Raw genomic sequence first — 26,901 nt, forward strand, 5'->3', positions numbered from 1 at the left:
TGTATGTCATAATATATTGATGGAAAATCTTTGATATTTATTGTTTCAATGGTACAAATGGGAGTTACCATGCCTACGCATCCTACTGATATTATAAATGCAAAAGTTTGTTAGAATGTATGTATGTATGCATGGATGTTTGTTACTCTTTCACGCAAATATTACATTAACGATTAGGTACGATGAAATTTGGTATGTAGGTATCTGAAGACCCAGAATAACATATAGGCTAGTTTTAATCCCGGAGTTCCCGAGGGATCGGGATTTACACGTGAACGAAGTGCGGGGACTTTGTAAACCTTCAAGAACTGTTCTAAACAACTCTCAGGCATGCAAGGTTGCATCACGATTATTTCCTTCACCGTTGGAACAAGTGATTATTATTTCTAACTATCTGACCCGCGCAACTTCGCTTGCGTCACATAAGACAGCCATGCTTTTTCCCGTTTTTGTAACATTTTTCACTGGTGCTCTGCTCCTATTGGTCGTAGCGTGATGATATACAGCCTATAGCCTTCCTCGATAAATGGGCTATCTAACCCTGAAATAATTTTTGTTCAAACAAACAAACAAACTCTTCAGCTTTAAAATATAACTAAGTATAGATACACACATTACTTGAAAAAGCTCTAGTACCAAATTTGATTTTACGTGGTCTTAAAATAAAAACAAATACTTAACATTTTGTTATAAATATGTATTTAATTATTAGTTTAGAGTGAGGAGGCAGAAACTTGCAAATTTCGCCGCCAGGTGGCGCTAACGACTGTGAATTACGATTATTAATTGGTTGGAAACATACGGGAGAGAATATCAGACGGGAATGACGCGATTTTTTGTTCTGGTGGAGTCTTTTGTATGGTCAAAATATTTTAGTATAGCGCCTATAGCCAGTTGTGCTCACCGTGTTGACAACGATCTGTGGGTGAAGCAACCGTTGGCACGGTCATTCTATAGATGGGTGACCGCATAGTGGTATTTGAGCTGGGCGTCTCCGTGCTTCGGAGGGCACGTAAAATGTCGGTCCCGGTTGTTGTCGATCAAGATAACAGTCGTTAAGTCACGTCAAAGGCCTTCGGGCAGCTTGAACAACTTTGACACTAGATTGACCACTAACCATACGATAAGAAGAAGAAGAAGAAGTAACGATTTCGGCCATGGCGGCCAGTTTTAGTAAAACCAGCCATCTGTGCAATACTTTGTTTATAGTGTCCACGTGTGTGTACAATACACAGGTACACTCTCCATTACATCACTCTCATAGTCTGGTGGGACGGATATCCGACACGACCAGTGAGAGGTCAGGCGCAGGGCTGATAGCTTTGCGTGCTTTCCAAAGTTCTTATCCCACCCGGGACAAATACTAGTGTGATGAGCACGAGTATCTGTTCTGAACCTTTGATGTATCTATATAAGTATGTATTTACAAGTATATAAGTATGTTTATCAGTTATTTAGTTACAGTACAAGCTCTGCTTAGTTTGTAATCAGATGACCGTGTGTGAGTTGAGTTGTACAATGATATTTATTTATTAACCGTCGCGTCTCGGCTCGTGTTAGTTACCCGTATGTTTACATTTATAATTGCGAACAGATATATTCCAGTTACGCGGTCACAATGTATTGTTATAACATCATGCCTGTTATATAAAGTGCGGTAGGCAGGAATGTATAAATATAATCTACATTATGTGGAAGAAAAGTGATAGCCGAGTGATATAAGTTGGTACCTCCCACGCAAGTGGTCGCAGGTTCAAACCCAAGGCAACACAACAATGACTTTTCAAAGTTATGTGTGTATTAGAAATAATTATCACATGCTCCAACGGTGAAGGAAAACATTGTGAGGAAACCTTGGATGCCTAAAATTTGTTTAATACATTTATTGAGGGCATGCAAAGTCCCCAACCCGCAGTTGGCCAGCGTGGTGGACTCAAGGCCTGACCCCTCCCTCATTAAGGGAGGAGACCCTTGCCCAGCAGTGGGACATAAATATGTTAAATTCATTTATTATGGTTACATTTAGAACTAGTTCATTCCTATGTAGCTCCGAGGAGCTCGTGGTTTAGTTAACAACAGCCGCGCGGATCGATCTCTGAGGTTAAGCTACACGTGCTAAGGTTGTTCTGTGGATGGGTGACCGTGTTATACATATAGAGTTTCACCGTGTATCGGAAGGCACGTTGTTTGAAGGGTCATTTTTCAAGATCTTTGACAGTCGTTAACAGTAGTCAGAAGCTTGAAAGTCTGACAACTAGTCTTACTTAGTATAGTGTTATAAGTCAGGTAACTGTGTTGTGTAGGTCTGATAGACAGTCGCTGCATGTACAATACTGGTATTCAGCTGCATCCGGTGAGACTGGAAGCCGGGCAATCAGGTAACGACTGTCAAAGATTCTTGTACAAGACAGGCGGAACCCACAATTTAACAACTTTATAATTAAATTATCATACCAAAACTACAATTTAATTCAATTATACCACACAAAACCGCCCTTAAACCAAAAATATGAATCAAATAGTTAATTCATGCAAATTTTTCCACCCCTAAACATTTTGTTTACTTGTCTGGTGTACTCCCAACTTGGGAACTGGTTATTTAAGTATTTCTCAGGGTGATTTTTAATTAATCAGGGATTAGTTTTGACAAATCCCTTGTGTAAAGTCAGGAACAGATTTTAATTTGCATATTTTGGGGACGATAGTGGACTGTGGAGTCCCACGCTCGATTCCTGTGCAATGCTTTTTATATTAAAAGTTCGAAAATTTGTGTAAAAATATTTTGTGTTAGTTACTATTTCGATTAAAAACTACAAAAACACTAAATATGATCAAAATATTTCATAAAAATATTGTTTAATGAAATAAGGTTATTTTTTTCTAACCCGTGGCTGTCCCACTACCGGACAAGAGTCTTATCCCAAAAGGAAAAAACCTTAATTTTTATTAAAAAAATTATACATAAAAAAATTGTGCGAAATTATATTTCAATCTCCTTATCCACTAACTCTTCATTACAAAGAAAAATCATTTTTATACAGACACCACTAAATTGTATTAAACCAAAAACCAATATTTTATCATAGAAATATAACAAGATGATAAATTACAATATCAATGATTGCACGGCCCGGGAGCGAACCCCCGACCAGTCAATATTGGTTCTAATGTCAAATTAGTGAGTAACCCCACTTACAACCCCTAGGGGTTCAAGGAGGGGTGGTATTCAATAACATGCATTCATTCTCGATTCTGTACGACTACTTTTTTGTATGTTTGTGCAAAAATAGTCGTTTAGTAGTTTTGAAAGTGAGAATTACCGTTTAAAAGTCACGGGTTTGACTCCCGATATAACCTATTTTCAATTAAATTTTAGTTGTTAAAAAGCAGTTTTGTTTTTATGATATCACGCGTGTTATGCTCAAAAGTTATTGCAGAGGTGTATGAAATATGTCCACGTTTTAGCAAGTATAAATGTAATTAGAGGCAAGTCAATTGCCATATAAGAACCTTATTTTATAAATTAGACAAGACCAAGAGTACTTTTCACGACCCGGAAATCGAACTCGAGACCTTACGATCAACAGTCGCTAGCATACACACTCTACACTTCAGTCAAAAGGATACAATCTACAATAAAAAACTAAAAAGAAACAGATTTTTTATCTAATTTATTTATTTTAAATCCAATCAATTAAAATCGAAATTCGCGAATCAACATTTTTGAAAAACTAAACTACATTTTCAAGTAGTTGTTACAAGCTAAGCTTTTAAAAATACCTAACTATATTCAATTTATTTCATCCTCTTAACCACATGGTAGTTTTCATCCCTCTCTTAGCAGGGTGTTTGTTAAAATGGGACAGAGAACAAGCTTATAAAATAGGGTTGTGATAGTGGGCTTGATAAAAAGACTCTTACATTTTTTTTATAGACAACCTCACGCACTAAAAAATGGTTTTGAATCGCGGGGACTTTCACAAACATACAAACAACAGACATAAAGTACAACCAGACCCGAAACAATTATTTGTGGATAGCACAAATAATTGTTCCGTGTTGGAATCGAACCCAAAACCTCCCTGCGCAATTGCAGCGGCGTTGTGACCAAAACCAATGCGCCACGAAGGCAGTCAAACATATAAAATACATTATTTGAAAAAAAATTGTCACACCGTCTTGTTAGTAAAAATTACAATCCATACTAATATTATAAATGCGAAAGTAACTCTGTCTGTCTGTCTGTCTGTCTGTCTGTCTGTCTGCTACTCAATCACGCCTAAACTACTGAACCAATTTGTATGAAATTTGGTATGGAGATATTTTGATATCCGACAAAGGACATAGGCTATATATCATCACGCTACGACCAAGAGGAGCAGAGTAGGTACCAGTAAAAAATGTTACAAAAATGGGGAAAAATTTCACCCATTCTCTCTTATTCTGCCGTCGTAAATCTAAACACAGTAACTTCAAAATATGCGTTTTGAGAAAAACGCGGTTGAAGTTTAATGGTTAATTTTTGCTCTCATGAAGATACTAATTATTGTATATTATTTCATGCAACGTTTAATGTTAGTATATAGTTAAATCTTTGATTCTGTATATATATATCTAGTATATTATTATTGTATAAATAATAAAATTAGATAATGTGTTTTAAGCTAGGGTAATAATATAATATTTTTTTCTTTTTTAAGTTACAACACGGTAACTCAACGGTTACTGTGTTGTAACCAAGTTTTACCTATTACTGTGTTGTAACTTAGTAAAGATATTAACATTAGGGGAATTACGACACAGTAAGTATGTACATACTGTGTTATAACTATGTTTCTTAGAAATACGTATAAAATCAGTAATACAGTAAATGAGATACTGTGATTTATTCAAGTATTTGTTGTTTATCTTTGAACAATATTTTATACGCAATCACAGTAACTGAAGAAGCCGTGTTATAATCAAGCAAAAGAAAAAAAATTAAAATCTATTCATGTTAAAAAAACACAGTTAGTAGTGAGATACTGTTATTTAATTTAAAATAACACAGATACTGTATTTTTTATTAAAAAAAATGTTTTTTTGGTAAAAATACTGTGTTTTTATTTAATGTATTTCGGTAACAATCCATCGTACAAACAAACCGAAAACTTTCTCAAATAGCCCGCGGTCTCCTGATTCCAAAGAACTAAACTAACTATAAACACAGTAACTTAAGTTACTGTGTTTACATTTACGACGGCAGTATTGGACGCAAGCGAAGTTGCGCGGGTCAGCTAGTATGTTATAAATTAGTGGGCATAAGGTTAAATGTTAGCTAATACTAGCTGGCCCGGTGGTTTCGCTCGCGTTAAACACATATAAAGAACAAGAGATTAAGGGGTCTGAAACTGAACTACTTAGTAACTTACCCTCTTATTCATATGAAGTTATGAAAGGCTTATAAAGTGTTTTGTTTCTTTCACTCCTTAGCGAAATGAAAAAGAGAAAACATATTATGGTAGATTTTTAACTAAAATAGGTTTATAGTATGTTTATGAATAAGAGGGTTATATTTTAAACTTATAACTAACTTGCATAATAAATGAATAAAACTTATATCTCAACTATTTTCAGTAACTAAATACTATTATAAAGAACTATTGTATCTATTAGTACATCACATTTAAATCATAACCGAATAGAAGCTGAATTACACGGAGGCCGAACCAAATATGTATGCCTCACTCTCAAATTCATTTGATCGCGCCTAGTGTAAAGCTTGTTCCTTATACACTTTTGATCCACATAGTTAGACGCAAAATACTAGGGGCGCGTAATTCCTTGTTGAAAAGTAAAAATGCGTGAAATTACAATCGATTTGCACTCGATCGTATGTCAATATATAATATAGGGGTTGAAATAGTGTAGGTACTGAACAAATGTTTATTTAATACTAGCTGACCTGCGCAACTTCGCTTGCGTCACATAAGAGAGAATGGGTCAATTTTTTCCCCGTTATTGTAACATTTTTTACTGCTGCTCTGCTCCTATTGGTCGTAGCGTGATGATATATAGCCTATAGCCTTCCTCGATAAATGGACTAACTAACGGTGAAAGATTTTTTCAAATCGAACCAGTAGTTTCTGAGATTAGCGCGTTCAAACAAACAAACTCTTCAGCTTTATAATATTAGTATAGATTGCACAGAATGACCCATAAATACAACTCTGCTGACCACGCGAGTGTCAGCCGTGATAATAATCTATCAGATAACAAACACGCATGCAAATGTTTTAAAAAAACACCTATTTTAAAGTTAATTTTGTTTGTGAAAGTCACAACTGTTGTTTTAGCTAATAAGGTAGACGATCTGTGGGTTAAGCAAACCTTGGCGCGATCACTGCATCGTCTTCGTGCTTCGGAGGGCACGTAAAAGTCGGTCCTGGCTGTTGTCAATTAAGATAACAGTCGTTAAGCCACGTCAAAGGCTTTTGGGCTTGAATAACTTTGACATTAGGTTGACTAAGAAGAAGTTATTTAGTTACAGTACAAGCTCTGCTTAGTTTGTAATCAAATGACCGTGTGTGAGTTGTACAATGATATTTATTTCTTTCCCTAATCTCTGCCCTCTATGAGAATAAGGCGTGATTTTATTTATGTACTAGCTGACCCGCGCAACTTCGCTTGCGTCCTATAAGGGAGAATGGGTCAAAATTTTCTCCGTTTTTGTAACATTAATTACTGGTACTCTGCTCCTTTTGGTCGTAGCGTGATGATATATAGCCTATGTCCTTTCTCGGGTATCAAAATATCTCCATACCAAATTTCATGCAAATTGGTTCGGTAGTTAAGGCGTGATTGAGTAGCAGACAGACAGACAGAGTTACTTTTGCATTTATAATATTAGTATGGAGTATGGAGGATTTATGTACTTCCAGTCAACACGGTTTTATAATAATTTTATATAAACAAAGCCATTCATCGTTTTGATTTTGTAAAAACAAACCCTTGCTGATTAATAGGGGTTGCGAAATCCCATGGAAGGGTTGAAACTCGGGGTTTTTTGGAAATGTTTTTTAATCAATTTATTTAGCGGGTTTTTTGTTGTTTTGCTATTTTTTGAAAGTGATTAAACACAATGTTTGTAGTAATACTATCAAATTTTAATTTAAGGGATATTTTTAAATAGAAATATTTATATACACAGATCATATCGGTGATGTGTTTGTGTGATTCTCATGAATTTTGTGAGCATATTGAGTAGGTCTGAGAATCGGCCCACATCTATTTTTCATACCCCTAAGTGATACTATTTTTAATTTACATGGCAAAACAACGTTTGTTCAGTCAGCTTAAAGGTTCGAATCCCACCCGGGACAAATCTTTGTGTGATGAGCACAAGTATTTGTTCTGAGCCTGGATGTTAATGTATCTATATAAGTATGTATTTAGAAGTATATAAGTATGTTTATCAGTTATTTGGTTACCATAGTACAAGCTCTGCTTAGTTTGTAATCAAATGACCGTGTGTGAGTTGTCCTATAATATTTATTTATTATTTATTTTAGCTAGTTCTTTTTTATAAATTCCTTGCGACCTACGTTTTAAAGCAATGTTAATAAATAAATAATGAGAGGGGTGGAAGTACACACATAGTTGTACAGACGATTGATTGTACCAGATGAGGGTGGGTTAAGGGGTAGTTTTATACCACATTATATTCAAGTATTGAAGGGTAAGTTAACCGACTTGAAAAATAGGAGTAAATGCTCAATTCTTAAGTTTGTTTTTATAAAACTTTTTATTTTGTAGATCGATTATGATTATTTATTCGAGTTCTTTCTGAGATATCATTTTAAAATGGCTATTTTTAAAACATTAGAAAAGTGCATTTTGAAGATTTTTAATACTTTCAATACTTTTTATAGTTATAACAAGTGATTATATTATTATTTCTATTACACATTTCACTTATGCCCGGTTTTTGAGGTATTGTACATTTAGCGGAAGAAACATAAAACTAAAACTTATTTTTTTAAATCAGTTTAAATAATTACTAAAAATTATTATATTTATTTAATCATACCAAAAATACTGTGTCTTTTTAATCATAATAAATGACTTTTAAACTATCAAAACTCTTCATATTCACATACTTAAGTAAAATTTATTTAATATTTAAAGAAAAACTTTTTACATAATATATGTACTTTTAACATTCTATTAAACTAAACTATAAATAATTAACAAAAAACAAAATATCTGCAATTATACAATACAATATATTAAATAATATATACTATGCATACAAAAGTAGTGCGTCACGCGTCGTTAAAAAAATCACATAATTATTTTAAAAACCTCGAAATTTTTCAAAACCGCGTCTATAATTTCACCCCAATTTATTCCATTTGCACACGACCGACCCTTAAGAGCTTTACTTACGAATGATTTCATCCCCTATGACCGGGGGTTGAAATCGTATTGTTAGAAAAAACATGCCTGCACATATATTTTTATAGTGATAGCAGTGATAGCCGAGTGGTATAAGCATTCTAACTATCTATATATCGTATGGTTAGTGGTCAACCTAGTGTCAAAGTTGTTCAAGCCGCAGCCTTTGACATGACTTAACGACTGTTATCTTAATTAACAACAACCGGGACCGACTTTTTGCGTGCCTTCTGAAGCACGGAGACGCCTAGTACAAATACCACTATGCGGTCACCCATCTATGGAATGATCGCGCCAAGGTTAGCTTAACCCACAGATCGTTTACCGACCGGTGAGCACAACTGGCTATCACTGCTTTTCCATGCTATAGTATTGAGACTTAATTATAAAAGGTACTATATCAGTCTAGCCTTTCTTTCAACTATGTTGTAGTCGGCTTCCAGTCTCACCGTATGCAGCTGAATACCAGTATTGCACATGCAGCGACTGTCTATCAGACCTACACAACACAGTTACCTGACTTATAACACGATACCCTTTACCTGAGTACCTCATAAAACTTAATTTTAAAAGCTATTCAGGTAACTAATTAAATCTTCATTTTTAAATGCATTGCAATATATCAAAGTCAGTATTATCTTGAAAAACTATCTATAAGATTTATTACTCCAATTATTATACTTTCTCGTGGTCAAGACTGCCTCCGTGGCGCAGTGGTTTAGGTCGCCACGCCGCTACCATTGCTTCGAGGTCGTGGGTTCGATTCCCACACAGAACAATTTTTTGTGTGATCCACAAATAATTGTTTCGTATCTGGTTGTACTTTGTGTCCGTTGTTTGTATGTTTGTAAAAGTACTCGCGACACAAGAGTGATTTTTTATGCGGGAGGTGTGTTTTAAAAGAAAAAAAGAAAAGTAGTGTATACGACTGTTGATCGTGGAGTCTTCGGTTCTATTCCCGTGTCGGTCAAAGTAATATTGGTCTTATCTTGACTGCCTCTGTGGCGCGGTTGATAGTGAATATGGACCGAGGTCTCGGATTTGAATCCCGGGTTGGGCTAGAAATATTTTTTTACATATAACTTTAAAATAACTAAGTATTCGGTCAAAGTTCAGTCAATTGGACATATTTTTATGTCATTGTAATTATGCAATATTCGTATGGGATCGACGGGATCCAAATTCCTACGAAAATAGGATTAACGAACACCCAGACGAAGCCGGAATGGGCCGTTAGTTTAAAACTTTATTTAACTTTTTCTTCACAAAATCACCAACAATTTTTTCAGAACAAGACAAACATCATGCCATCTCTCTCACTCCCACCTAACTCATATATCGCTATCTTTATCTACAGATGAGGGTGTACTGGTGTGGGCGCGGTTGACAACACCATGGAGGTGGCCTGGCTCGTGCTAGCGACCGTCTGCGTCACTGTACATGGACAGAACAATAGAAGTAAGTGTTATACATAGCTATTTACTTACGGAATTATGAAAAATCGTCTTTTAAAATGATACTGGTGCTGCCATCTGTTGGTTGGGTGAAGTACTATTATCAATGAATTGGTGCTGCCATCTCGTTTGTGGATTGAGTACTATTTAGGGAATGCAATCCCGATTCGAGATCGTCAACTCGAGATCCCTCGCGATCAGAAATATCAATCCCGCGGGATCCCGAGATTTTCGGGATCCCGTCTAGTTAGTAAAAATAATACAATTCGAACGGCTTGTTTAATGTAATATTTGTGTGATAGTGTGGTGAATGCAATAAATTATTATTTGAAAGAAAATAAAAGCCTTTATTTTTCAATATTACTAACAACGTAACATAATTAACAGGTGTAATAACATGAACATAATCAAAAAAGTAGGTGTAGCTCCAGGAGATCAAAATAAAAAGTAATCACATGGCATTTTGAAAGTAGCCTTTTAAAATACAAAGTGTATCAATAGTATGAGCTTCCTATCGGCATCTTAAGTCTATTGCAATGTAGCCAGCTGCTGAAAATGCCCTCTCCGACAATCCCGAACGGGATCTCGTCATATTATGCTTCGGGATTGATCCCGAAAAAATACACGGGATCTCGCGAGATCGAGATGCGTTCACTAGTACTATTACATAAGCAACTAGTACTGCCATCTCTTATGCGCGTTTGACTACAACTACGACGCGATCGGTAGAGAGATGTTTTTGCCATACAAAAGTCTCGGATTCAAATTTCTGAGTATTTTTGTTAAGAATTTCATGACTGTTTGGAGTTAGAAGTAATTGTTTGTGTGTCTGATATTGCAACAAATGGCGTAGAAGACAAAACATAACTGCTTGATACAGATAGTAAATATGAATTATAATCTAGATAAACCGTCACTGCCAAGGCTCTATATTAAGTTGTCAGACTATAACACTGTAGATATTTTCAAATATCATCACAATTTTATAGTCTATGAAGCGGGGGCCATTAAAGCAAGTCACCCCGACTTCCGGTCGCAATAAATATGGCGGCATTGTCACGTCACTTCCGGTACAAAATGTACACAATACTTAGTTATATGGATAATTGCTTAATCGTGTTTTTATTTAATTTGTAGGGTCTCTTAATCTTCGAAACGTCAGTCTTAATTTTAGTTAAAAGTATCAGAGGACCTCGTGGCTATGTCACAAACGCCACACGGGTCGATCTCTCAGGATAAGTAACCACTATGGCACGTAAAAAGTCGGTCCCGGTTGTTGTCAATTAAGATAACAGTCGTTAAGCCACGTCAAAGGCCTTTCGGGCTTGAATAACTTTGACACTAGGTTGACCTGCACTAAACATACGATAAGGAGAAGAATGAGAACCACTCGGCTATCACTGATCTTATAAAAAATCCATTATTCGGAACCATTTTAAAAAGTATTCAAGGGTAGTGAAGAAAAAATTATATATGACGAAAGTTTGAATATCAAAGTGAAGTTTGTGAAGAAGTTTTTTTTGTCTGAAGACGATTTAATAGTATTATGCTGGGGACAGTTGAAAAAACTATGGTTCTTTGTCATTTATATGAATTATTTGGCTATTTTCTTTAAATAATACATTAATTTAACCAATTAAAGTCCCACTGCTGGGCAAGGGTCTCCTCCCATAACGATGGGAGTTAGGCCTTGAGTCCACTACGCTGACCAGGGGACTTTGCATACCTTCAAGAACTGTTCTAAACAACTCTCAGGCATGTAAGGTTGCATCACGATGTTTTCCTTCACCGTTGGAACAAGTGATAATTATTTCTAATACACACATAACTTGGAAAAGTCATTGGCGTGTTGCCTCGGGGTTCGAACCTGCAACTACTTATGTAGGAGGTACAAACTTATACCACTGGGCTTTGTAAATAATATTTTAATGAGGATAGTTGTTTGGTCCTTGCCTACTCTTATGGGAAAAAGGCGTGATTTTATGTATAATCTCAGGAACTACTGGTCCGATTTGAACAATTCTTTCAATGTTAAATAGCCCATTTATCGAGGAAGGCTATAGGCTATATATCATCACGCTACGACCAACAGGAGCAGAGTACCAATAAAAAATGTTACAAAAATGGGGAACATTTTGACCCATTCTCTCTTATGTGACGCAAGCGAAGTTGCGCGGGTCTGCTAGTCTAATGTACATAAAATTCTCGCGTCACAGTTTTAGTTGCCATATGGCTTGACAGATTCTCATGAAATTTTGTGAGCATATTGAGTAGGTCTGAGAATCAAACATCTATTTTTCATACCACTAAGTGACAATTTTTTTTTATATGGCAAAGCAATGTTTGCGCAGGTCAGCTAGTATTAGTATAGATATGTACATATATATATATGTATTAATTGTAATATATTTGTTGAACAGATGACGGGCCACGGTTTCTGTCGCGAGGACACTCGTTCAGGACTGTAGTCGGGGACACGTTGCTGCTGCCATGTCAAGTGCAAAACTTGGGTGAGTATATAAAGGAATCTATATTAATAGAAATGAATCATCGAAATTTATGTACCTACGCACATAACTTTTGAACAATTAAACTAAAAAAAAATATTTTTTTAATATTTTGTCACTGTCGGGACAAGATTTATATGGGATCGATGGGATCAAAAATGCCACGGGAATGTAATGAACGGGATAAAATTATACTGTAAGCGGACGAAGTCGGGCCTGTCCGCTAGTAGGTACCTTATACAAAAATATATGCTTCTATTTATAAAAGACTATACAACATTGTTTTTAGTACACTAAAGCCGAAAATAGTTTGTTTAGCACTAAGGCTGCAAGGGTGAAATGGCATTGGGCAGGACACGTCATTAGGATGCATCCAGATGGGTGAGCAAGAGTCGTGACCGACACCTGAAGGCCGACGACGTCGGTGTAGGCCACGAAAACGAGAAAGAGATTATGACTAATTTCGTTTTTTTAGTCCATCTAGTAGATTATGAAAAATAATGTGTGTGTGTGAATTACACACGTATTTGTAATTTTTGTGCATAATCAAATTATCACCGCGATACATTGAGTTCGAAAGTCGCATGACGTCACTTTAGAGTACAAAATGTGACGTGACGTCATTAGCGCCCACTACATAACTATAATGCTTCTTAAGTAAGTCACTATATTGGTTTTTAATGAAAAAAAAAACGTGTCAAATATTTTTAAATTTTCTGACTGGCGGACTAATTATAATTTCTGTTTTGTTACATTGGTAACATCCCTATTGTTGAAGATAGCCAATAAAATTTTGTATGTTCCAGGGTCCCTAGTCTTGCTATGGAGGCGAGGTCCAGCTGTCCTGACTGCCGCCAGCCTCATGGTGACCAGGGACGAGAGGTTCCGACTGGTTGACGGCTACAACCTTCAGATTACTGACGTAGGGCCTCAGGTATGTGGCCCGGCATTTATACTTCTCTCTCTCTTATTTTATGGTTCACTAACCATACCATATAATACATACTAACATAGGCTTGATCCCTGGTCAACCTACTTAGTAGTCTTTAAGCCACGTCAAAGGCCTTGGGCGGCTTGAACAACTTTAACACTAGGTTGACATTGACAACTAACCATATATCAGTCGAGTCTTACTTCCAATAGTCGACTTCCAGTCTCACCGGATGCAGCTGAATACCAGTATTGTACATGCAGCGACTGTCTATCAGACCTACACAAAACAGTTACCTACCACTTGAAAAAAAAAATTTAATCCACTAATGTCCCACTGCTGAGCAAGGGTCTCGTCTCATAATTAGGGAGGGATTAGGCCTTGAGTCCACCACGCTGACCAAGTGCGGGGACTTTGCATACCTTCAAGAACTGTTCTAAACAACTCTTAGACATACAAGGTTGCATCGCGATGTTTTCCTTCACCGTTGGAACAAGTGATCATTATTTCTAATACACACATAACTTGGAAAAGTCATTGGTGTGTTACCTCGGGTTCGAACCAGCGACCACTTGCGGAAGAGCTGTCAACTTAAACCACTCGGCTATTACTGATATTAAATTCAAAAATAGTAACCAAAAAAACAAACTTAACATTCAAATCCACCATTATATGGCTCTAAATACTCTTTACGAAACCAAAAATTGCTTAATTTTTTTTTTGCCGTCAAAAATGCTAAATAGTACCTCTAAACGGTAATTGGCCGAGAGAAATATGATAATGGCCGCACAAAAACCTCTGTGGTACACACCCTCATTATTTTTTATGTGTTGCAACACTGAGGGACGGTTTCCCGCGCTTTTGACGCCATGTTGTTTTTTTATTTTACGTAATTTTGAGGTTACAAGTTTTGAAATGGAGATTTGAACTGTATTTTGCTCGTTTTGAAGACAGATAATTATTATCATGTGGCTTAAAAACAAATAAAATATGAAGATGCGAAGTCGCATTCGAATTGAGGCGCCCACAGCCAGTTGCACTCACCGGTCGGTAAACGATCTGTGGGTTAAGCAAACCTTGGCGCGGTCATTCCATAGATGGGTGACAGCATAGTAGTATTTGAACTGGGCGTCTCCGTGCTTCGGAGGGCACGTAAAAAGTCGGTCCTGGCTGTTGTCAATTAAGGTAACAGTCGTTAAGTCACGTCAAAGGCCTTCGGGCTTGAACAACTTTGACACTAGGTTGACCACTAACCATACGACAAGAAGATAAATGCGAAGTTGTAAATAAACACATTTCTTTGCGCTTTACATTGCAAACGCTGTCTGATCTCTACGAGATAGTTCAAAATCAATAATTCCCTAGCGGGTTAGAATAGATGCTTGAAAGTCAATATTTCGCTCACTTGCGGCGATAACTTAACTGCACGTTTGGCGCAGTGGTTCAAGCGGTCACCTCGCCGCAACAACCGGAGCGCCGCGTGTGGTGGGTTCGAATCCCACCCGGGACAAATCTTTGTGTGATGAGCACGAGTATTTGTTCTGAGCCTGGATGTTAATGTATCTATATAAGTATGTATTTACAAGTATATTAGTATGTTTATCAGTTATTTGGTTACCATAGTACAAGCTCTGCTTAGTTTGGAATCAAATGACCGTGTGTGAGTTGTCCAATCATATTTATTTTATTTATAATGTGACATTTCGAAAACCTCCATTTTACAGTGCCTCGATTCTCTATTACTATCGACTACCGACAACCGAACTGTCATCGAGAAATTTTGTATGAAAATCTGATCAGCGCCTCTGACGGGTGTCGTAGGAAACATTTTGGCAGTACATTCTAAATGTCAAAATTTCGATAGCTAGGTGGTTGTCGGTAGACGATAGTAGTAGAGAATCGAGGCACTGTATACCATTTTTAAACTTTTGATCGACACTGCGATAGTTGCGTCACTTTCTCTCGTTACGCCGCCATTTTTGGAGTAAAAAATATCGCGTTTTTGTAGAATAAAAAGCGCATTATGGCCGTTTCGAATAACAAAAACAAAAGACAAATTGAATTTTTCGAATTATATTGCCGTCACAAGTAAGCGATTTATTTTCCAACTATAATCACAAAGAAAAGTACCTAAAATAAGAAAAGACAAGAGAAGTCTTTTTTCATAGATTCTTATCAATCATCATCGACTTAATGAAATTAGCTCATTATTTTATCTTTAAATTAAATCTTTTCCTTTAATTACAAATGCGATGCTGAATCAGACATTTTGAAGCGTTCTCATTAAAAATGACCCAGAAAAGGCAGTATTTGACTGCCTCCGTGGCGCAGTGGTTACCACTGCGTCGGGATCGTGGATTCGATTTCCACATGGAACAATTAATTATTTGTGCGGTCCTCAAATAGTTATTTCGAGTCTGGTTGTACTTTGTGTCCGTTGTTTGTATGTTTGTAAAAGTCCCCGCGAAACAAGAGCAATTCTTAGTGCGGGAGTTGTCTTTTTTACAATAAAAATATATTGACCAACTTTTTATATGCTCACGGAGACGCTCAGTGCAAATACCACAATGCGGTCACCCATCTGTAGAATGACCGCGCCAACGGTTGCTTGCCACAGATCGTTTACCGATGAACAGAACTGGCTATGAATGCCCAACAGTGGGACATTAAACTTAAATGCACATTTAACTTGCCGTTTCCCAGGATGCAGGCGACTACGTCTGTCAAATATCAGACCGTGTGGCTCGAGACCAGGTCCACACGGTGGAAGTCCTAGTGCCGCCGAGCGTGAGAGCGTCCCCCGAGTCAAGACACGCGGCGGCAAGGAGAGGCGGCGCCGCTGTGCTGGAGTGTAGGGCCGCTGGCAACCCTGTGCCGACCGTCACTTGGCATAAGTTGGTGAGTTGCCAGAGTAGAAAATATCGTTTTTTTTTTAGGATATTTTGGTTACGTGTTGTTTAATAACACTTGGCATAAGTTGGTGAGTTGCCAGAGTAGAAATTGTTATTTTTTTTTTGTATTTTTGGGATATTTGGTCATGTACAGTCAACTTGGGTAACTTTGAATCATTTGGGTAACATTGACAGTGGGAATTTGAACTAGTTTCGATTATTTTTTCATATGAAAGCAACACAATTGATAAAAGTTTGCAAAACTAAAATGAATCTTTATCAATTGTGTTGGTTTCATATGAAAAAATAATGGAAACTAGTTCAAATTCCCACGTTCAATGTTACCCAAATGATTCAAAGTTACCCAAGTTGACTGTATATGTAACATGGAGCTACATTGTCTAATTTTGTAGTTTAGTTATTTGGGTATACTTAAAAGGGACGTAGGAAGTATGTTACATAGTAAATAACATAGTGTAACATTACCTAATTTAGTATTTTTATTACATAAGTATAATTCAGTGACCTGGAGAGTCTGTTATATACTAAATTACACCATATCACATTAAATAACATGATGTAACATTGACTGATTTAGTAATATTGTTACATAAGTATAATTGAGTGACCTGGGAGTCTGTTATATACTAAATAACAGCATATAACATTCAATAACATTGCGTAACATCATCTTATTTTGTAGTTTAGTTACATAGGTAGACTTTAGTGGTATAAAAAGTCTATTACATACCTAATAACATAGTCTAAAATTGAATAACATAATGTAACATTGCCTAATTTAGTAATATTGTTACATAGGTATAATTCAGTGACCTGGAGAGTCTGTTATATACTAAATAACATCAAATAACATTGTTAAACATTGAATAACATCGTCTAATTTTGTAGCTTAGTTACATAGGTGTAATTAGTGACTGAGAAAGTCAGCAACATATGGAATAACATAGAATAACATTATATAACATCATGTAACATTGTCTAATTTTGTAGATTACACAACATGTGAAATTTATACATTAACATGTGAAAATCACTATAAACATTAAATAAATTTAACCCATTAATGTCCCACTGCTGGGCAAGTGTCTCCTCCCGTAATGAGGGAGGGGTTAGGCCTTGAGTCCACCACGCTGACCAAGTGCGGGTTGGGGACTATTAAACATTGAATTGAATAACATTATATAACACTAGCTGACCCGCGCAACTTCGCTTGCGTCACATAAGAGAGAATGGGTTAAAATTTTCTCCGTTTTTGTAACACTTTTTACTGTTACTCCGCTCCTATTGGTCGTAGCGTGATGATATATAGCCTATAACCTTCCTCGATAAATGGACTATCTAACACTGAAAGAATTTTTCAAATCGGACCAGTAGTTCCTGAGATTAGCGCGTTCAAACAAACAAACAAACTCTTCAGCTTTATAATATTAGTATAGATAGTATAGATAGCAACATTCCTGTCGTCAAAAGTGCCATCTATTCAGAGCTAGGTGATACCGGTGTTTCAGAATGATACTAACACGCGGCTAGGGGAGGGGCCACAGTTGCAACTGTCGCGGCTAGAGAGGGGACACAGCGGCAGGTACGCGTGTACCGTAGACAACGGAGTGGGCGCACCTCTAGTCGCTGAGTTTCAGTTGCAAGTGCTATGTAAGTATAATATATTTCAGTTGTTGAAAATAGTGTCCTTTCTTGGGTTTATGCTCTTAAATTTTATCAAAATTTGTCTAGGAAATTTGAAAATATAAAAAAAAATATTCGTGCATAGATTTCATATCACAGGTTGGACAATAAAAATTGATCATGAGTTAATTTGCTAAAACCTCAAGTTGCAGACCTCCTGTTTTTAAGGTCTGGGTGATAGTGTATATCGCTGCTGACCACGAGGTTCAATTCCCAGTTCGGGCACAGTGCTGTTGATCTTTGCTAATTTATATAACTATTATTCAGTACTCAGTAGTAGTCCAGAGTTTAGTAACATGTCCGGTATATGACATACTCGCCCCCTATTACATGGAACTAACATTGTTAATGGCGAAAAATGGGTATACACCTGTGCCTACACTTTCGAGTCTACCAGACTTTATATTATGTACTAGCTGACCCGCGCAACTTCGCTTGCGTCCAATAAGAGAGAATGGGTGAAATTTTCCCCTTTTGGTCGTAGCGTGATGATATATAGCCTATGTCCTTTCTCGGGTATCAAAATATCTCCATACCAAATTTCATGCAAATTAGTTCAGTAGTTTAGGCGTGATTGAGTAGCAGACAGACAGACAGAGTTACTTTCGCATTTATAATATTAGTATGGATGTATGTAATTTCAGACCCCCCTGAAATCACCGTGGAACGCTCATGGGTACACACTGGAGAAGGCTTCAGAGCTGAACTGCTATGTACTGTCCTCGCAGACCCTCCTGCAGAGGTAAGACCCACACATGTCTCTATGAGAGGTAGAGTACATCACAGTGATCAAGTGACACTTTACATTACTACAACAACTGTTTAAACAACTCTCACACATGACATTGCTCGTTCCTTCACCGTTATAACAACGTGATCATAATCCTACTGCTGGGTACATGTCTCTATGAGAGGTAGAGTACATCACAGTGATCAAGTGACACTTTACATTACTGCAACAACTGTTTAAACAACTCTCACACATGACATCGCTCGTTCCTTCACCGTTATAACAACGTGATCATAATCCTACTGCTGGGTACATGTCTCTATGAGAGGTAGAGTACATCACAGTGATCAAGTGACACTTTACATTACTACAACAACTGTTTAAACAACTCTCACACATGACATTGCTCGTTCCTTCACCGTTATAACAACGTGATCATAATCCTACTGCTGGGTACATGTCTCTATGAGAGGTAGAGTACATCACAGTGATCAAGTGACACTTTACATTACTACAACAACTGTTTAAACAACTCTCACACATGACATCGCTCGTTCCTTCACCGTTATAACAACGTGATCATAATCCTACTGCTGGGTACATGTCTCTATGAGAGGTAGAGTACATCACAGTGATCAAGTGACACTTTACATTACTACAACAACTGTTTAAACAACTCTCACACATGACATTGCTCGTTCCTTCACCGTTATAACAACGTGATTATTTTTACAGAAATCACTTGGAAAAGTCATTCTTCTTATTCTTATCGTATGGATAGTGGTCAACCTAGTGTCAAAGTTGTTCAAGCCGTGCCTTTGACGTGGCTTAACGACTGTTATCTTTAACAACAACCGAGACCGACTTTTTACGTGACCTCCGAAGCACGGAAACACCCAGCTCAAATACTATGTGGTCACTCATTTATGGAATTTGACTGCCTCCGTGGCGCAGTGGCTCAGGTCACCACGCCGCAACCGTTGCGTCGGGAGGTCGTGGGTTCGATTCCCACACGGGACAATTATTTGTGCGATCCACAAATAATTGCTTCGGGTCTGGTTGTGCTTTGTGTCCGTTGCCTGTATGTTTGTAAAAGTCCCCGCGACACAAGAGCAAAAGCAAAAAAAAAAAAGGAATGATGAAGGTTTGCTTAACCCTTTACCGACCGGTGAGCGCAACTGGCTTGAACAACTTTGACACTAGGTTGACCACTAACCATTCGAGAAAAAGATCTAGTTATAATTTGTCTCTATTTCACAGGTCACCTGGTATCAGAACTCGTTTCCTCTCAGCGCGTCGGAACGCATCACAATGTCAGCGAGAGGCAACAACCACACATTACTGATAGCCAACGTACAACCTGAAGACTTCGGCAATTATAGGTAAGATTATAATAAACTAGCTTTTACTTAGCTGAATTTTCCCATGGGAACGCGTCGTTTTCCCGGGGTAAAAAGTAGCCTATGTCCTTTGTCGGGTATCAAAATATCTCCATACCAAATTTCATGCAAATTCGTTCAGTAGTTTAGGCGTGATTGAGTAACAGACAGACAGACAGACAGAGTTACTTTCGCATTTATAATATTAGTATGGATAATAATAAATTTAACCCATTACTGTCCCACTGCTGGGCAAGGGTCTCCTCCCGTAATGAAGGGTTAGGCCTTGAGTCCACCACACTGACCAAGTGCGGGGACTTTGCATACCTTCAAGAACTGTTCTAAACAACTCTCAGGCATGCAAGGTTGCATCACGATGTTTTCCTTCACCGTTGGAACAAGTGACAATTAATTCTAATACACACATAACTTGGAAAAGTCATTGCTGTTGTCTCGGATTCAAACATGCGACCACTTGCGTGGGACTATTATTATTGACACATTATGATGTTACGAAAATGTCCAAGTTGTTTACCCCCACTTTTGTCCAATTCCCCCAGTTTTGTTGCAAGGGTACATACTTACATCTCTCCCCAGTTGTGTGGCCGACAACAGCCTGGGCCGCGCCCGGCAGCACGTGGAGGTGTCGGGGCGGCCCGGGCCCGCGCGGTTCACCTCCGCGCCGCTGGCTCGCTCCCACACGCGCTACACGCTCGCCTTCGCCGTCGACAGCTATCCACCGCTCGATGAGCTGAGACTGCTCTATCGACAGTTAGCGGTAAGATTATTGAAACGTTCGTTATGATGTATGTATGTGAATGAAGTAAGAGAAGTTTGTAAGGATCCATATCATATATCCATAAAACCGTGATTTTTTTATTTAAATGTCTATTATGATCCACATATCCTATGTTTTTACAGTTAAGTATAATATTACCTTTATAACTAATATAAAATAGAAGTAAATTTACTATAAACGCACCCATAGATGCACTTCTGCGGTCCGGTAAACGGTCAGTGAGTTAAGCAACCATTGGCGCGGTCATTCTATAGATCTATGAGTGATCTATAGAATGACCGTTAATCCAAAGGCTTTTCGGGCTTAAACAACTTTGACACTAGTAATTTAACAGGTAACAGGTCTTAAACTCGATTCTTACGCGTGTAGGTACAAGTCGCGAGAGTTTAAAATCGTTAACTTTGTCACTAAGACCATTAACCATACGATATCTATACACTAAGACCACTAACCATTGAATAAAATGTATCTACAACTTTATCTCCCAGATAAACGAGACCTTCCAGCAGCCGGGGCGCTGGCACGACGTGGTGATCCCCGCGCCGGAGCCGGCCGGCTCCCTCACACATCGCGTCACTCACGAGCTGAAGGGACTCGAACCTGGCGCCGTGTACGAGGCTATAGTGCAGGCGAAGAACAGATATGGGTGGAATGAGGTGAGTGACTGAGAATGTTGATAGGTATACCCCAGTTTTGATGAATAAAGAGCCAGTGTTGTGTCTTGTGTAACCCCAGATTTCTTTGGTTAACCCCAATTTGGTTTTGTGTAACCGAAGATTTCTTTGGTTAATCCCAGTTTAAACTGCGGACACTGTAAATTTCTTTGGTTAACTCCAGTTTAAACTGTGGAAACTCCAGATTGGTATGTTTAACCCCAATTGTGTACGTAGCCCTAGTTTTGTCTGTTAGGCGCAAATATTGTCTGATTAACTCCAGTTTTGTGTTTAACCCCAGATATGTTGTATAAACCCAGTTGTGTTTAACCCTAGTATTGTTTGATAAAACCAGAAGTTAATTATAAAGCTAAATTTTGACTGGTTAACCCCGTTGTTATCATCAGGTATAGCAAAAAATCTGATTAAATCATTTTTTTTATTCAAGTCCTGTTATAAACTCAGAATACCCATAGTCTGATAAAGCGAAATTTTGTCTATTAAACCCCAAAACTTATATAACCCAGTTTTGTATGTTACAATTATTTTGTATTTTGTTTATAATAAATACCCTAGATTTGTGTGAACACCCTGTCACCCTGTCACCCTGTGTTATAACCACAGATTCTTATTCTTATTCTATATACTGAAAACCCCAAAACATATCAAAGTATATAAAACAAAAAATTCATTGCAGGTGAGCGACATCTTCCAGTTCCACACGCTCGGCGGGAGCCACACGGCGCACGCGGACGAGCTCACACCAATGTTCTCGTCAGCGCCTCCCCACCTACTAACCACTTACTCTACAGCGCTCGCCTTATATACCTTCCTCCTCGTTTGAATTCCGAAGACCAAATTCTTTTCGACCAGTTTATTTTTAATCGTTAAACGATGAACACCATAGAGTAAGCTTTTTTAAGAGTTGTGAGCTGTAATATGAGGCTTTTGGGTTTGGTATTTTATTGGTAAATGCTTGAGATTTCGCGCGCTATTTTGATGAAGAAAATTTTTCAGTATAAAACAGCATCACGATTCTGAGTTGACCGTGTATGAGTTGTCCAATGATATTTATTTATTTAAAGTAAACATTGTCATCTTTACTTTAAATAAATAATATATAAGTTGAATGTACTTTAATAATTTCTCCGCAATAACGTAATATTTTTCATGTAATTTTTCAAGTCACTTGCAATAACTAAACGTTTTGACAGCTGTCATTAAAATTGCGCGCGAAATTTGTGACTTTTTTTTTTACAATGGCGTTCGGAGGGCTTAAACCTAGTGTTATCTTGTTAGTACCTAATATTTTGTAAAAAGCGTAAAATATGAGATTCCTTGAACGATAATATTTTTAACTTACTGTAAGAGGTTTTTAAAACAATATTATGAAAGATTGTTAACCTGAAATCTTTATTTTATTAGGCAATGCTATTTTTTCGAACTATTTCAAACCCAACTATTTCAACCATCAGTCTAGTCTTTCTTCCAACTATGTTGTAGTCGGCTTCCAGTCTCACCGGATGCAGCTGAATACCAGTATTGTACATGCAGCGACTGTCTATCAGACCTACACAACACAGTTACCTGACTTATAACACGATACTAAGACTGCTTGTCAGACTTTCAAGTTACCTACATAATATTGTTATAAAATTCTCACAGAAAAAAGGAATCTTATAAAACTCTAGTCACTTGTACATTCCGTATTATAATTAAATAATTAATTTATATCCAGCGCTTACCGATCCCTAATTAATAATATTTTTTAACTTAACAACATCCATATAAAAAAGTGAATTTATTAATATACGTAGAAATTAATATTATTACGTAAGTGTTTTACAAACTTTCATGACTGCTTGAGCTGGCTGTTTATAGGGCGTTATGTGGGTTGACTTGATGGCCGATATGTTGGCTGACAAGTTTTCCAACTTGTTGGATGATTAGTTGGTTAACATGTTGGTGAACTCCTTGGCCGATAAGTTGGCAAACTTGTCTTGATGCATGTTGGTCGATATGTTGGCTATTTTGTTGGTTAAGTTGTGAGTTAAGCTACAAATAAGTTGGTCCATCAAACTGGTACTATGTTATATACCTACAAGCGAATAAGTGTATTTTAATTAAATAATAAATACTTTCTATTCCGGCATAAAATACATAATTTAAGTATTCCAAGTTGCAATATTGCTTGCAAACTACTTACAACTAGTCACAATTAACTCTCACTCTAGCATGTTGTCCAACAAATCGTTTCGTGAACAGCCAGCTTTACCTTTGAGTTGTATAAACTGATTCATATTGGTCCAGCTTTCAACGCTATAGAATGTCGAAACAAACAAACTTTAAAAACGGCTAGAAATATGGAGATTACTTTCTTTGTAACAAGAAATCTTTACATCCATACTAATATTATAAATGCGAAAATAACTCTGTCTGTCTGTCTGCTACTCAATCACGCCTAAACTATTGAAACAATTTGCATGAAATTTGGTATGGAGATATTTTATTACCCGAGAAAAGACATAGGCTACTTTTTACCCCGGGGAAATGACGCATTCCCATGGGAAAATTCAGGTGGCGGACGAAGTCCCGGGTAAAAGCTAGTTTTGTAAAGGATAAGTTGATACCTCCCACGCAAATGGTCGACGGTTCAAACAAGGCAACACACCAATGACTTTTCCAAGTTATGTGTGTATTAGAAATAATGATCACTTGTTCCAACGGTGAAGGAAAACATCGTGATGCAACCTTGCATGCCTGAGAGTTGTTTAGAACAGTTCTTGAAGGTATGCAAAGTCCCCGCACTTGGCCAACGTGGTGGACTCAAGGCCTAACCCCTCCCTCATTACGGGAGGAGACCCTTGCCCAGCAGTGGGACAGTAATATGTTAAATTTGTTGATATATACATTTTCATACTTACATATTTATTTTTAAAATCCTAATACCAAAAAAAACTGGCTCCTTTTGCTGAAATAATCTTAATTTTCAGTATATTTTTAAAGATTTATTGTTACAAAGAAGGTATCTTCCATAAATACGCTTGTAAAATTCGATGCCAACCGAGGAATGCTAAGCAAATGTGACTAGTGGGTGTACTAATTAATTGAATTATAGAAACTTTCCACGTCTTATTAGAATAATAACTTGAAAAAATAGTTCAACGAGTTTTGGATCGAGATAAATGTAAGTTGCTCATAAATAAGTCTCACGACAGATAAAAAGGGTTTTGCAACCTTTAAAATTTATGTTTAAGAACCGTTACATGGTTTTATATTAATTATGAAGAATTTTGATTAAATACACCATGCAGTATGTTTGCAAATCCGTCGCAAATTTTAAGCCGTGTCAAATATTTTTGTGCTCATTACATTATTATTGGCAAGTTTCCGCGATATGTAATTTTGCTGAATCATTATTAATGCGCCGTAGTTTTTATTACCAAAAATGTGTATTTAAATATCTTCACAAACAAAAGCAATCTTAGCATTTAAAGTCCTACGTACCATAAAATTAAAAATGATTTAACAAAATGAAACGGAACAACCAACGTTATTCTAAGCTTTTGTCACCTAAAACGTGCGTCAAAGAGCAGCCATCTTGTTTTCTATAACACAATTAGTTTGTACAACCACTATTCACAAGTAAATAAGTTGGTAAAAGTAAAACTAAGCAATAATTTGTGTTAGTGAATATTATAGGTATAACAAATACGTGTATCTTAGACATTATTTTATGTTTAATTATTGTTTATTTAGAAAAATTACTGTCAATGGCTGTATCGAGCATAAATTTTTGAAAAATATGTTTGTTGACTATCAGTCAAATCAGCTACTCTTTATGAAATGTCAAAAACACATTTTAGTATAGAAATACGACATACCCCCGGTTTTTGAAGTACATTTAGCGGTAGTTTATCTATTGAATAGTGTCAAAACTCATGTAAAAAATGCTATTGAATAGATAAACTACCGTTAAATGTACTCAGAAACCGGGGGATAGTGGCGTAGTGGTTAAGGACTCCACGCCGATACCATCGAGAGGTCGTGGGTTCCATTCCCACACGGAAAACAATTATTTGTGCGATCCATAAATAGTTGTTTCATGTCTGGTTATACTTTGTGTCCGTTGTTTGTATGTTTGTAAAAGTCCCCGCGACACAAGAGCAATTTTAATTGCGGGAGTTCTTTTAAAAACAAAAAATATGTAAAAATATTTACTTTGGTAATTAAAAACAATCGAATAATTTTTCATAGATTTTTTTCTTGAAAAGTTTTGGTAATAATATGCTCTATACAGCCATTGGTTTAAAACATGTTTTAATTAAAATTAGTCCATGTAATTTAGGTGCAATATTAATTTAGAAGGAATTCAAAGCAATATATAAAACACATCAGTAGTGAACAAATAAGAAATTTGATTGTAAAAGTTTACAATTTGTAATTTATTTTTTTAATATTTTTTTTATCCTTGAAGTGGTTAATAGAACATTTGTTTATGGTACCAACAACTGTAGCATCTTTACTTTTCCATATTAATTTTATCGAAAGAAAAGTAAAGTTATTTTCACTGATATTTGTATTTGGTAAATGTTTAATTTAATATTAGTCATATTTTTAGTTAATATTGTTGTTCAAAGTCAAAATATTCCATTTCCTGGTCTTAAAAATAAATAATTTTGATTTTTTTTTATTGTTACATTCCGTAACGGATAAAGTGAGAAAATAAATATTTTGTTCTATTAAATGCTTCAAGGTATCCATATAACTTAAGTTAAATATAATTTTAATGTAAAAATATATTATGTACTTATTTAATAATATGTATCATACATAACCACTGCCGTCAAACTTTTTGTACACACAAACTTTTTAAAAAACTATATTTAAGATTTAATTTGTCTATTCAATAAATAATATTAAAAAAATAATGTAAAATTGAAATACTCGGCCATAACTCTTTTTAAAAACGATTAGATGTAATTTTTTAGAAAAAATACTTAAAATATATATATTATTATATAAATAAATATAGAATGAGTGACTTGTAAATTGAATGGGCTGTAGAAAAACGCCTTTTTATTTAAATGAAAAGAAAATCGAACCCTGTATGTAGAAATAAACGTGTAAGTTTATTATATGTGTTGTGTTTTATTCACCAATAGCAGAACCGCGCGGTCGCACTCTGGATTTATTTTTTGTGTCCTTCCCATTTTTCCAAAACGCTGAAACATATATTTTTATTTGTTTGTAATTAAGGACCTATACAGAAAAAAACATGCTTTTAACTTCGAAAATGATTGACTACCATTCAGATTGACACCTATTTTAACCTCATTGAGAGCGTACTTGTAAAAAACGCTTGCGCTTTGAAGACGAAGCACTAAAGATTTCGATATTTCGACTTTACGTGTAGA

At 36.5% G+C, this 26,901-nt stretch overlaps 1 protein-coding gene across 2 annotated transcripts in view; it reads left to right on the forward strand.

Moving 5' to 3' along the window:
• LOC142985440 (lachesin-like) overlaps window positions 1-26,615 on the forward strand; it is a 102,248-nt gene extending 75,633 nt beyond the window's left edge. For both annotated transcript variants that reach the window (XM_076133628.1, XM_076133629.1), the window contains 10 exons: window positions 9,794-9,894; window positions 12,311-12,400; window positions 13,204-13,331; window positions 16,032-16,226; window positions 17,731-17,890; window positions 18,568-18,665; window positions 19,914-20,035; window positions 20,630-20,810; window positions 21,320-21,487; window positions 22,182-26,615. In XM_076133628.1, coding sequence (XP_075989743.1) covers window positions 9,831-9,894; window positions 12,311-12,400; window positions 13,204-13,331; window positions 16,032-16,226; window positions 17,731-17,890; window positions 18,568-18,665; window positions 19,914-20,035; window positions 20,630-20,810; window positions 21,320-21,487; window positions 22,182-22,328 — 1,353 coding nt within the window. In that variant the 5' untranslated portion in view covers window positions 9,794-9,830 and the 3' untranslated portion in view covers window positions 22,329-26,615. The remainder of the gene's footprint in view (window positions 1-9,793; window positions 9,895-12,310; window positions 12,401-13,203; window positions 13,332-16,031; window positions 16,227-17,730; window positions 17,891-18,567; window positions 18,666-19,913; window positions 20,036-20,629; window positions 20,811-21,319; window positions 21,488-22,181) is intronic.
• The last annotated feature ends 286 nt before the right edge of the window (window positions 26,616-26,901 follow it).

Source organism: Anticarsia gemmatalis, chromosome 30 (genome assembly GCF_050436995.1).
Source record: "Anticarsia gemmatalis isolate Benzon Research Colony breed Stoneville strain chromosome 30, ilAntGemm2 primary, whole genome shotgun sequence".
NCBI classification, from domain to species: domain Eukaryota; kingdom Metazoa; phylum Arthropoda; class Insecta; order Lepidoptera; family Erebidae; genus Anticarsia; species Anticarsia gemmatalis.